This window comes from Hemicordylus capensis, chromosome 5 (genome assembly GCF_027244095.1).
Source record: "Hemicordylus capensis ecotype Gifberg chromosome 5, rHemCap1.1.pri, whole genome shotgun sequence".
Classification (NCBI taxonomy): domain Eukaryota; kingdom Metazoa; phylum Chordata; class Lepidosauria; order Squamata; family Cordylidae; genus Hemicordylus; species Hemicordylus capensis.
The window spans coordinates 134,510,786-134,524,133 of record NC_069661.1 but is presented as its reverse complement, the minus strand read 5'-3'; the positions used below and the strand labels follow the sequence as shown (position 1 = coordinate 134,524,133).

The 13,348-nt window shown below is 43.3% G+C and overlaps 1 protein-coding gene and 1 long non-coding RNA gene across 3 annotated transcripts in view; one reads left to right on the top strand and one right to left on the bottom strand.

Moving 5' to 3' along the window:
* The window catches only part of SHISAL1 (shisa like 1), a 115,285-nt gene that overhangs the window by 18,766 nt on the left and 83,171 nt on the right, over window positions 1–13,348 (bottom strand). For both annotated transcript variants that reach the window (XM_053254107.1, XM_053254106.1), the window contains one exon: window positions 11,305–11,604. In XM_053254107.1, coding sequence (XP_053110082.1) covers window positions 11,305–11,604 — 300 coding nt within the window. The remainder of the gene's footprint in view (window positions 1–11,304; window positions 11,605–13,348) is intronic.
* LOC128326723 (uncharacterized) lies at window positions 1,265–8,531 on the top strand. The gene is made up of 2 exons (XR_008308220.1): window positions 1,265–1,985; window positions 7,767–8,531. It is a non-coding gene; the product is annotated as an uncharacterized LOC128326723 (long non-coding RNA).

Below are 13,348 nucleotides of genomic sequence, written 5' to 3'. Positions count from 1 at the left end.
TCTTGCTAAAAGCCATGGTATAAATTGTGTAGAGAAGACTTTCGAGAAGCTGGTTAGGAAAGTTCTGAAATTACACAGGCTTTTCTTTCCAAAGGTTTAGAAATAATCTCTTGACTTGTTCAGGGCTCTTTTGAAGAGCTATTTTGTCCCCCCCCCCCCTGATTTTTATGAGTTATAGTGGTGTCTAAGTTTTGTTGCCCAAGTTGAACAGTCTAATGTAATTTAGGCCACAATGTAATTTGGTGGGACATGATGTCTAAGCCAGTGGTTCACAACTTTTGCCATTTCAGGGACAGGTCATCCACATGGGACTACAGGAGACAAAAGGAGGGGGGTGGGGAATACCCCTGTCATTTTATTGACATCCCTAGGAATCTTGGTTGCTTCTCTCTTTCTTGTAACCATGATTTTGCACTTTCTTAAATGCAGTGATGATAAATCTCAACAATTCTGAACAGTAGGCTGATTTGTTTGGGCTACGGCTCACTCCACTTCAGTTAAATGAACATTTGAAGCTGTTGCATAGTACCAAGGCAGTTCATTGGTTTATCTTGATATCTCAAATGACCTGTGGTCACGGTTCCATGGGGAGGGAGTGTTTTTATTGAAAGATTGCTTGAATCCACAAATGAGTTGTGCTGCTCTGCTAGTGCCACAGGGACAGGCTCACATCCGCTGCAAAATTCTCAAATAACTGTGCCAAAAATTAAGTGTTGTTGTTGTTCATCATTCTCTCCACTCTTTCAACTTGTTTATGTGGGGCTTCAGGGGCAAAACAGTGGGTTGGGTGTCAGTGCCCCAAGGGTGGTGCACCCAGATTCCAAATAGGGCAAAGGACTGAATTCTTAGGAATTTTTGAGGTTTATGCATCTTTAAGATTTCCCCCCATAGGGAATAATGGAGGTTTCGGCAGCCACATAACTCCATCTGGGGGGCACTGGGATGGCCCAAAGCGAGTGGTGGTGTAGTGCACAGAGGGAGCCAACCATTGCTAACCCATTGGGGTACTGGGCTTTGTTGTTTCTGAGGTGTAGAGTTTAGATTCTCTGGTAGCAAATGAGATTTTTAATGAAAAACCATGAATCCACTCTCATATCCTACTAGAGAATCTACTCTTAGAACACCTCTAGATCAACAAAACCCTGTACTTCATGGGTTGGCAACCCATGTGGGTGGTCGGCACCCTATGTGCACTACACCGCCACTTGCTCTGGGCCACCCCAGTGCCCCTCAAGTGGAGTTATGGGACTGCAGAAACCTCCATTATACCCAACGAGGAAAATCTGAAAGACGCATAACTTCATTAATTCTTTAAAAATCAGCCCTTTGCCTAATTCCTCTGAAAAAATTTGTGGTAGCTTCCTTCTACCAACTGGACACTACCACCAAGCACACTCCACTCTGGGCCACCCCTCCCCCCGCGTGAAACTATGCTTTTCCTGAAACCTCCATCATTCCCTATGGGGAAAATCTGAAAGACGCGCAAACTTCAAAAATTCACCAACAGTCAGCAGTTTACCCAGTTCCTTTGAAATGTTTGTGGTAGCTTCCACTCATTGGGCACTATAACCCTCACCCACTCTTTTGACCATGTGACACATTTTTAAATCTGAATTCATTTGGATTCAGATTCGGATTAATTCGGATACAAAACAAAACTGGGGTGATTCGGAAGGCTTAATTTCAGACAAAATACAAAAATCAAAACAGAAAAAATACAAATCGTGCAAGCCTACACACAGGGTCTCAGGGCTGACAGCACACGACCTATAGAAAATAATGTTTTAAGTAGGAAATGTGGGTGCAGCTCCCCCTAGTGGCAGCCCATGTTCATTGCACATTTGCTCAAATGTAGATCCACCTGTTTTTGTCATACTTCTCAGGTAATGTTAGAAGCCCTGGTCCATTTGGAAGAAGTCCAAGCTGTGGTTGCTTTCCATGACAGTCTAATTTCAAGAGGAGTGGTTCATTTAGTTACAGAATAGGTACCTTCCAATTATTTTTACATTTATTTTATTATTATTTTTACATTTATATCTCGCTCTTCCTCCAAGGAGCCAACTACATACTTGAGTTTCTCTTTCACAACAATCCTGTGAAGTAGGTTAGGCTGAGAGAGAAGCGACTGGTCCAGAGTCACCCAGCTAGTTTCATGGCTGAATGGGGATTTGAACTCGGGTCTCCCAGTCCTAGTCCAGCACTCTAACCACTACACCATGCTGGCTCTCCCAATGGTTCAGGAATTCTCATATTACCTAGCAGTGCAGCACTACAGTGACAAATATGCCACCAGAGTAATATGTGAACCCTCAATTGTTGTTTTTGATACGACATGGCAGCCAGCTGTTCAAATAAAAATAAGTGAATAATTACACAAGCTCCTCACATGAGGATTCTGAAATTCCAAAGTATTTCCAAAATTAATTTTGATATTTTTGAATTAATTCCTATTTTAACTATCTGGTTTTAGAGAGAAAAATGGGATTTGGATTTTACTAATTTACTAACCCTAACCCTAATTTTGGATAAAATCTAAATTTTCATAGGCCTAATATATGCAACGGTATGCACAGATGTTCTAATAAATGCATTGAGGAATGCAGCCTGCACTCTGTGTCCTCAGAGATGTGCTTCCTCTGTAACAGAATGCTTCCAGAGCTTGGAAATAGTTGCATTCTTGCGCAAATGTGCCTGTGCTTTGGAAGCATATGGATTGTGCTGCATGAGTGCTGTTTACCCACGTTAGTATGCCAACTTTATGTTAGCTGAAAATGAGGAAAGCAAACTGGGGAAAAATAAGAATGTTTATTGTGTTCATATTCATTGAGGTCAATGGGTTTAAGCATTATTAAGTCTACATTAAATTGAGGCCTGGTCTAATCTTCGTCTTGATTAACAAAATAATTAAGATGGTTGAGTGCTTGGGTAGGGTTGGGTTAAGTCGGGAAGGAATACAGGTTAAAATTTGTAATTGTACATGTAATTGTCCTCCTGGATAGTATAAAAACATTTCAGTCTAGTTACATACTTTTAGGTCTGATACAATTCAGTGAGAGAGTTAAGCACATGTTTAAATGTCTCCCAGTGAAATCACTGGGCCTTTAAAAAGTGTTTAACTTTGTTGAATATTATAAGAGAGAATAGTCTATTTTGTTAGATATTTTGTCTTTATTTTTTCAATGAGAACCTGGGCACTGGCATCACTGGGGTTGGTTGGAATAGAAGCTCTGCACCTACTTGATGAAATATATTGAGGGGCAGGGGGAAACAAAATGATTGCATAAAGGATTAAGTATATTAATCCTTTGAATTGCAAGGGATTCTTAGGGAAACGGCATACTTGGGAAGGAAATGTGGAAAAACCAAGTTATAAGTCACAAATGTTATTAAGAATGTATTGAAGGTGTAGAACACGCTCACCTGATCCTAACATAGGATCCTCGTTTAATGCTTCAGAAGCCAAATAAAAACACAAAAATAAATTATTAATGTTAACAGTGTAACAATATGCATCCTTTAAATACATATATTCTTTTCATCTTTTCCAGTTTAATAGAAAAGTGTCATATGTGTGTATGTATATATGTATACACACATATGTATACATACACAGTATGCATGTGCAGCATTCCGGCATCAGAGTAGTGCTCCATGCCAGGGCTGCTGTGAACCTGCAGGGAGCCCTGACACTGTTAAGAATGAGTGGTTCTACACGCAGTTATTCCCATTGCTGCGCACAGGAATAACTGCAGCAGCGCTGCTTGTGCAACTACTCATTCTTCACAGTGCGAGGGCTGCCTGAGCATCTGCAGCAGCCCCAGCATGGCGTGTTCTGGCATGGGACCTCCACACATCATGTTTTCAGTGCCGGAATGGAATGCTGCACCAACTTCTCGCAATCCCGGAATATCTGTTGCAGTATTATGATGCATTAAAAAAATGGTTTCTGGGAAGCAATTTTTTTCTGAAATACAATGGCCCACATGTTGCGCATACTTATGCCAGTATTCCTGATCAGTCTGTGATGCTGCAGGCATCTAAGGAAACACTGGTCGTCTTGTACAACAGCATAAGTGCACAAATATTTAAAGTTGGTAGGTTCTTTAGTGTTTATAATTCTCAGTTTTTAGCTTTTTATTAATAACTTTTGATTTGAAACTTATTAAAAAGATTTTAATTTTAACTGTAGTTTTAGCTTGGTCTTAACTTGTTTAATCTTTTATTTTACATTGCATCTATTTGATTAATGTTGTGAGCCACCCCAAGCAATATTGTAATACTGGAGGAGTTGGGTATAAATATTTTAAATAAAATAAAAAGTTGCACGCTGGCCCTTCAGGAGCACAACTTAGACTGTTTCCAATGTAACAACATGTGAGTAGGTATTGTTATGAGAATCCTTGCTTTTGCCCATCTAAAATATCTCTGGAAGTATTCGTTTCATTTATTGAATCTTGAGTTGCTGGAAAAGTAAAGAATCCGACTACAACAAATGTCCTAAGCACTACTCGGCAGTGGTCATACCACTGTCAGGAACCAGTCAGTTCTCCTCACAGAAGTGGAAGGCAGTCATTCACTTCTATGAGAGAAAGCTAAAGGGCGCACTTAACCCATCGCCTGCCTGTGTGATCCCAGGGGCTGAGAATCAAACTTTGCTTGGATTAAGCTGCTTTTTTCTATTCTGGCAAGCATGACTTGTCCCTTTTGAATTTGGATGGATGACTGCGAGTGCTGTCTGCTGTAAGATATTCCACTTAGGGGGTGGGGCTGTAGGTCAGTGGTAGAGCATCTGCTTTGCATGTAGCAGGTTCCAGGTTCAATCCCTGACATCTTCAGGTAGGGCTAGAAAATTCTCCTGCCTGAAACCTTGGAGAAGCTGCTGCTCAGCAGCTTCCTATATTGCCCCCTCATCGAGCCCCATTCTGATCTCTGTTTCCTAGTCACACTCATACGTGATGTATAGATTTCATAGTTGGACATCCTGCTTCTAGGGTTGACCCAAAATAGTTGCTATCATACTTCTTGCATGTCTGGAAAGCAGTAATTTTACTCAGTAAGCCCCATCATATCAACCCACTAAGAGCTTTAGAACTCCAGACACAGCAACAGCCAGTGACAAGACACATTTTTTCTCACAATTCTTCTATCAAACAAGACCCTAGCAATTGTCCCAGGTACCAATCACCACAGCTTCATTCAGCTGTTATTGCAGAGGCCATACTCACATAGTGTGCTGGAAATCCCAGCCAATCCCAGGTTGAAAAGGCAGGATCATTAAGGTGCAGCAAACATCACATGCTATGAGATAACCCCTGGGAAAAAGTGAGCATCTCCTGCTGAATGTGCTCTGTGCCCAAACTGCATAACATTAAATCTATCATTAAGAAATTGGCTTAAAGTGGAAGGGCTCCTTCCCCCCCCACCCAAAAAAGCTTTTAAGGTACCTTAAGCTATTAAATATAAGGCAATTAAAGTGACTGGTGCACAGGCATGTGTATGGGCAATTTGTGCACCCTTCAGTGTCCCAGTATGTGAAGGAAAGTAGGGGTTCTGAAGCATGAGTCACAAAAGCATACTTGGAAACACTTTAGTACTAAATGTTAACTAACATTCATGTTTCATGCATTAGAGAAGAATTGAAAGCAAAGCAAATTATTATGCTTTGGAGCATACAGATGTGTCTTCTACAATAATATAATTAGGGTTCTCCATTTAAGGAAGAGAAGCACTTTGGCTCATTTGACAGCTGAGCCTAGATGATGGTGATTTACATTCAATGAAATCACCTTCACATGTTCATCACTTCCCTTTAATTAACATCAGATTTAGATTGCTATTTGAGCTTGCAGTGTTTAAATATGTTAATCTTCTAATTGGAACTAGATTTAATTCTGTTCAGTAACTGCAACAAGTAGATAGGAGGAAAAGGGGAAACAGTGTTTAGTTATTGTTCAGTTTCTATACCGCCTTTCATAAAGTGGCCACTGCCATGGGGTGGGGGGGAAGGACTGCTGGGCGCTCTCTCTCTCTCTCTCTCTCTCACACACACACACACACACACCAGCAGTCACCCCTTGGCCACGTGGCAGCTGGAAAAATTTTTAAAAGGAAAGTTTGGCAGGGTGGGCACAGGAGGCCTCCAAAAGTAGGTTGGGGGGGGGGGCTTGTGCTGGGGGGGGCCTCCCGGCAGAGGCAATCTGGGTTCCAAAATGACCTAGGTGCATCCCTGGATAGGGGAGCAAAGTGCATATTCTCAGGTTTTCATATACTTTCTCCTTCCCATTTGCATATTTGAATAAGTATCAAAGATCAACATTAGGCCTGTGAACCACCAGAAATAGCAGATCAATGCCAATCTGATCACAATATGCAAAGAATGAAATAAAAATTCTGGGAGGCCAATACTGTCATACTTCGGCAGGTCAAGTGTGGCAGGAAGCATACTGTGGGAGTAAGCAAGGCAAAGACAAACAAGCAGGATGTCAGGAGCCAAAGATCAGTCTAGTAGGGGCAAGCAAGTTAGAGTCAAAATAGACAAAGGGTCAGAAGCCAAAGATCAATCCATTAGGAGCAGGCAGAGTTGAAGTCCAAAAACAAGTTGTTCTAGTAAATATTTAATTTGCCTACTTTCCTTCACTATCCTTACAACTGTACCAAATTTGATTCAAATCAGTGAGACGGTCCACAAATTGGTTAGGCGGCCCTCGTGCGCCTCAAACGTCCAGATGTCTGCCATCTTGGACCAGGGTGAATGACATCATTACAAACGACACCAACTACCACCACCTCACATTGAGGTGTCCCTATGGGTCCCCATAGCTGTAGCAAATTTGGATCAAATCGGTTATACTGTCCACAAGATAGCTCATTTGCACCTCAAATGTCCACGACTGCCATCTTGAATCAGGGTGGATGGAAGCATCACAAACTACACCATTCAAGTGCCCCTATGTGTCCCCAGAGCTGTAGCAATTTTGGTCCAAATCGGTTAGGCAGTTCACAAGTTCACAAGCACCTCAAAAGTTTACACATCCACCATCTTGAATCAGGTTGGATGTCATCATCACAAACTATGCCATTGAGGTGTCCCTGTGTGCCAATCACTTCAACTGTACTCAATTTGGTTCAAATCTGTTAGGAAGTCCACAAGTTAACCCACTTGCCCTTCAAACATTTACACATCCATTATCTTGAATTGGATGACATCATCATAAACTACGCCACTGAGGTATCCTTATTAGGGATGTGCATACAAGTTTTCAACACACACACACACCCAGTTCAATATCAAGCTGAAACCCCCCTCCCCAGCCTGTTTCAGGGGTTCTCAAGTTAAAATTGATTTATTACAGAAATAGAACTCACTGCCACCACTCCAGGGGCTTCTCTGAGGGCACGGGGGGGTGGTGGTCTCCAGAACTTCCCCCTCCCCCCCAGCCTCCATTTCCCCCCAAATCGCCCAGTTTGGGCGGTCTTCGGCCCGTTCCAGGCCTCACACCCGTGGCAGCACCCACAAGGAGGCCCATTAACCCGGCCACGCAGATGCCCATTGGGCATGCACGGCAGCCTCCAAAGTGTCTTTACGGTTGTGTCTTTACTGGATTTCAGAGGAAGCCTGTGTGGTGATTGTGGTTGATGGGATTGAGATAAGAGCATCTTGTCAAGTATCAGGCCATATCCCCTGAGTACAAATAGTTCTTTAAGATAATGGACGGGGAGTTCAAGAAAGATGAGTCAAACAGCTGGGTTCTGTTTGCACTCTGCAGCAATGACTGCCCAACAATCAAGAACAAGCATTATTCCAACTAGCCTCACTATGCAACACCCTGGAGAGGAAACGAAAGCCCACTTTGCCATCTTCATGGACAACATGCTGCTGAACAGGCATGCAGAATCATCTTTTCCTCTCAAAGGAGCAGAGTGTTGGAATGTACCATTCTTTGGAATGTACCACCCACAAAAGCCAGGACAGATAAATGTGGTCTTCGGTGCCAACATCTAGTTTCAAGGAACCTCTCTGAATAGAGTGCTTCCCATGGGACCAGAGTATGGGACCTCATCATCTTGATGCCAGCCACTCTACTGACACAGAAAACTGGGGCATGGACAGTATCCCCAAGTCAGTTTGGCACCAAGGAGCGCTACAAATGACAGTGGAGGCAAGTCCAAACACTGGCCAACACCTTTTGGAGATAATAGTACCTTATGTCCTTACAGACCCAAAGCAAGTGGCAAGACAGAAAAAGCAACTTCAAGGAAGGTCCTGCTCTGAGATGAGTCTGGTTGCAATGGAAGGTCCTGATTCAGGACAAAGGGACTGAGCACAATGCCTACCCTATAGGAATTGTAACCAAAACCATCCCCACTGAGAACAGCAGTGTGTAAGATTGAGGTGAAACTCTCACCAGACTGGTAAGATTGCTTCTTTATTATGAAGAAAACCAGATGTGATGTAAATAAGTTGTAGAATGTTAGTCAAGTTATTAGAACTTTAATACACAGAAATGGAAGTAAAACAGCATTCTATCATATTATTTCATCTGAATCCTCCATATTTTGTGGTCTCAAAGTTTTCTCTTTGTACTGTTCAAGCTAGAAAGGGCATTTTACAGTTCAGAACAAGTGAGCAGCAGAAGCTGAAAAGCAGACATGAATGAAACCTCAAGAGGATAGTTGGGTTCCCCTCTCTCACATCTTTACAATGGGATATTTTGCATCCAAATAGGAAAGCCCAGACCGACAATTTCTTCAAGAAAGGTCCTTTGGATTGTCTTCTGTATGAGGGCTTTTCATGGGTTAATTGAAATAACTATATGCTCAGTTAAGGTGGAATGTTTGTGAGGATAAAAGGGTAGGAGGAAGGGAGTGACTGGACAGAGAAAGAAGGGAGCGCAAAGAGTAGCTGCCCAATGCCCAATTAAAAGGAGGAGAGCTGGTCTTGTGGTAGCACGCATGACTTGTCCCCATAGCTAAGCAGGGTCTGCCCTGGTTGCATCTGAATGGGAGACTTGATGTGTGAGCACTGCAAGATATTCCCCTCAGGGGATGGAGCCACTCTGGGAAGAGCAGAAGGTTTCAAGTTCCCTCCCTGGCTTCTCCAAGATAGTGCTGAGAGAGATTCCTGCCTGCAACCTTGGAGAAGCCACTGCCAGTCTGTGAAGACAATACTGAGCTAGATAGACCAATGGTCTGACTCAGTATATGGCAGCTTCCTATGATCCTATGAATGTCCTCTGCATTAGCCCTGGAAACATCTGAGAAAGGCTAACTGCTGAAATCTTTCCTTCTGTAGAAGGTGAAATTTCTTATAAATAAAGGACCACCATTACACTTCAATGGTCTAACTCATGTCTCTGAGGTAAATAGGAAAAGAGACTCAATCACATAGGCTCGGCTCCTTAGCTGTTGCACTGGCCCTCTTCAGATGCAATGCAAACGACCCAAAGGACCCGCGGTTCTGTGCCCCCTCTCCCCGCTCTCCTTTCTACTTTTGGACATGCATGAGAACTGCCTCTCTCTGCAGAGTGAGACTGCTGAGAAGCGGGGGAGCTGGCTGTGCAGGCTTCCTTCTTGACAGAAGGACAGCCTGGACAGCCAATCAGGCTGGAGTAAGGGAGGAGCTTCCTTCCTCAACTCCAACTCCTTGGGGCCGAAATGGTGGTGCCAGAGTTTGGATGTAATACTGGCACTGCAGAACCGGAGATGGAGGTGCCCAAACTCCATTCTGAACCGAAGGGTCGGGGAGGGAAACCAAGGGACCCTGCTCGCCTTCAACGCCAGTTTCCCAAATTTGGACAGCTGTCCAAGGAAATCAGAGGTGAAGGGACCTCCGGTTTTCTGTTATGCCTGAATTTGGCAACTATTTGACTGGCTGCCGCCTTCATTTTGCTTCATTTTACTCAAGAACTGCTAGGTTTCAGCACTTTTGATAACCACCCTCTACCCGTGTACCTCTTAAGGGGGAAGGGTTGTTGACAGCCTTTGTGAGGGCCCAGGACTTTAACATTTATATGACAGGCACACATTCAACAGGTGTAACTTTGCCTAGCATATGAGGGTGCAGGCAGCATCTGTTGATATTCTGTCTGTACTTCAGCTTCTTCCCCCATTGTGTCATAATATTGTCTAGGAACCAAAAAGCCACCTACCTTGTAAGGTTGCAATATAAATTACATCCACATATTTTTTTGAATCATAGCAAGTTTTATGATTAAAGCAAAGATAAAAAGTGTGCCGTTAAGTTGATTTCGACTCCTGGTGCCCACAAAGCCCTGTGGTTTTCTTTGGTAGAATACAGGAAGGGTTTACCATTGCCTCCTCCTTCACAGTATGAGATGATGCCTTTCAGCATCTTCCTATCTTGCTGCTGCCCGATATAGGTGTTTCCCATAGTATGAGAAACATACCAGTGGGGATTCGAACTGGCAACCTTCTGCTTGTTAGTCAAGCATTTCCACACTGCGCCACTTAAGGTGAAACTCCCCCACTATTCCTATACTGTTATATGATGATATATAACCCTGCACAGTGGTCATGTTGGAATAAACCACTGTCTGCAAAGACTCTTAGACTACAGTTCAGATGTTCACTTGCTGAATTTGCTGGGTTATGAAAGCACAGTTGGTCAGGCTAAGGTTCAGGATGTTTACCACATCTCAGTTTTTTCTGGATGGCCACATGATCCAACTGCCAACATGGGAATCACAGGACTCAGCCAGATTCAGTTCTGCTCTGCTTCTGGTTTGGTTCATACGCAGTTCTACTGTATTAATTGTACATGTGGTGAAGTACAAGCATGAACACCAGGCTAATGTGTACCGCCCCCCCCCCCCACTATATTATTTTAAACGTGAGATGAAATCTGCATGCACAAATACTCTCTACTCATATAGGAATTTGGTTCCCCCCCCCTTTTTTTTGAGCAGCGAACAGATTCCACGAAAAGGTATCTACCTGTCTAAGCTCAGCTTTACATTCAAGGTTCTACTCACAGATGTGCATACCACAAATGCCTGAGGCTTGTTCCTGTGCCCTATATCATTTGGTTTGCACACTGGCACAACCCGCCTGAGGAGCAGTACTATGCACTACATAGAATGAAGTAGTACATTGAGGTGGCAGAATTCAGGATTGTGTCACTTTAGGCTGCAGATGAAGGTGAATGATACAGTATTTTAAAATGTTCCCACACATTAAATACAACTGCACCAGTTGACTGTTATTGTCATATGTGATCTTTTCTTGAGCATTGTCAAGTAAAGACATAACGATATGGAAAACAAGATGCCATACTCTTCAACTTACCAGGCAGTTGAACTTGGAAAAGACATCAGTGGTGGATTTAAAGCTTCTCCTTTTAATGCATGTACGGCCTGCAGTATTTGAGGTGGAGGCTGAAGTTCAGTCTGATCTTGTCTCGGGTCCTGAGTGGGTTTAATCCACCGGCTTGGTTCCGGTTTCATCCATTTTCCCTGGAGTCCCCATCTTGCTAGGTATAGTTTGCAAATATCATAGTTCATTGAGGAATAATACAAAAGGTCCAGTACCAGCAAGACCACAACAAAAAACCCATAGATCCACACTCCTAACAATGCACTGTAATTACTGCAAAAAGAGATAAAGCAAATGTTAATAACTAGCAATGGCATTTTGCCACTCCAGTCAGTGACACAATATTTTAAAATACATATAAGCATTATCCATAATCAAGATGTTTCTTAGTATTTACTGATCGTAGTTATACCTTTCTTTACAAAGACCAGAGCAACTTGCACCAAGACTCCCAGACAAGCAACTTCCATTCAGGTAATGATGATGCCAATACCTGCTCAGCTTCAGCAATGTGACAACACTGGGTGATCTCAGCCCATTTGCTATGTCCATAACATGTATGGAGCTAATCACTGGCCCTATTTCACTGATGCCTATCAGAGTCAGACAAAAACAAACAGGTGCCTATTGTGCTGAAAATTGACACATTTGCCTTTTTTGGGTCCAATTCTTAGTCAGGCGTATTATATATTTATTTCAAATGTTGGTGAATATGACTGATGTACTCTATTCAAGTTTGTTTAGGATAGTAATCCTTTATCACTTTGGCAAAGTTGTGAGCAGTGGCTCAAAAGGTTTTCCTGCTCCATTAAAGCTTGTGCATAGCAAGTGCTGGTAAAGTTATAAAGCATATGACTTGTTTGAGGATGAAGCCAGAATGCTGACATGCCTGCTAATACCCTGATGTCTGCGGGGGAGCCAACTAGTGGATTTTATTGCAAGTGCTTTAGGTATGGAATGTGAGTTCTCAAAGAAGGGGAGCTTAGAATGGACACGTGAGAGAAGCCAGTTGAGTAGTTAGAGCAGTGCCGGATAGAACCTGAAAACAAATGCAAACAGAAACACAAACAGGCACACAAGGTGGGTTCTCATGATTACAGGAATAATAGAAGAATGCTGATGACCCATATTGGCATAATCATGTGAACCTGAACCAGGCGCGTAACAATGATAGGGCAAGGGGAGACAGTTGTCTGGGGGCCCCACTGCCTGGAGGGGTACCCCAGAGGCACCTCATGTGACTCCCCATTGCCCCCTGCCCAGCCCCATAGCCTCTCAGCCACTTGCCCTCTTCGCCGTCTCTCCTGCTTGTTCTGCTGGCCCGCAATTGAAGCAGCAGACAAGCTGCAAAGAGCTCCTTTTCTCCCGCCTCTCAGGATCGGCGGGTGGGCGGGGCTTCCACGGAGGCCTCCGTGTAGGCCGCAGTGAAGCCTGAACTCGAGTAGGGCCCAAGCCAGCCAGGAAGGAGGAGGCAGCCAGAGTGTTCTCTGCAGCAGAAGACCCCTTGCTGCACTGCTTAACCCAGACCAGCATTTGCCAGGTAGAGTGTGAACTCCTTTTTGTGGTTACCTTTCCCGCCCCCCCCCCCCCATATATAGGGATCTGCTTGCCATAGGGCTTGGATATGGGGGGGGGAGGGACCGAGAAGTCTCTGAATATTTATTTTTAAACAGCTTGGAAAATTTGCTGACTTAAAAAAAACTATCTAAAAAGTCCTATAAGTGGCTTGTTTCATGGCAGAAAATTGCAAAAACTTCTGGAACAGTATTTTCTTAATTTTATTTATTTATTCATTCATTTATAAATGCACTTATGTTCAAGTTGTTTTGCAACCCAGAAGGTCTGAGTGAGAACTGTGAAGCATGTGTGGTGCTTTTATTTTATTTTTCTTGTGTGTGAACTGCTCCCCAATAACTTGCAGGGACTTCAGGGTAAATCTCACCAACATGTGAATGCAGCACCTCCATTCCAGAGGAGAAGATGTGTCTTAAAGGGCTTTAAAAGCCTCCTGTGAAAA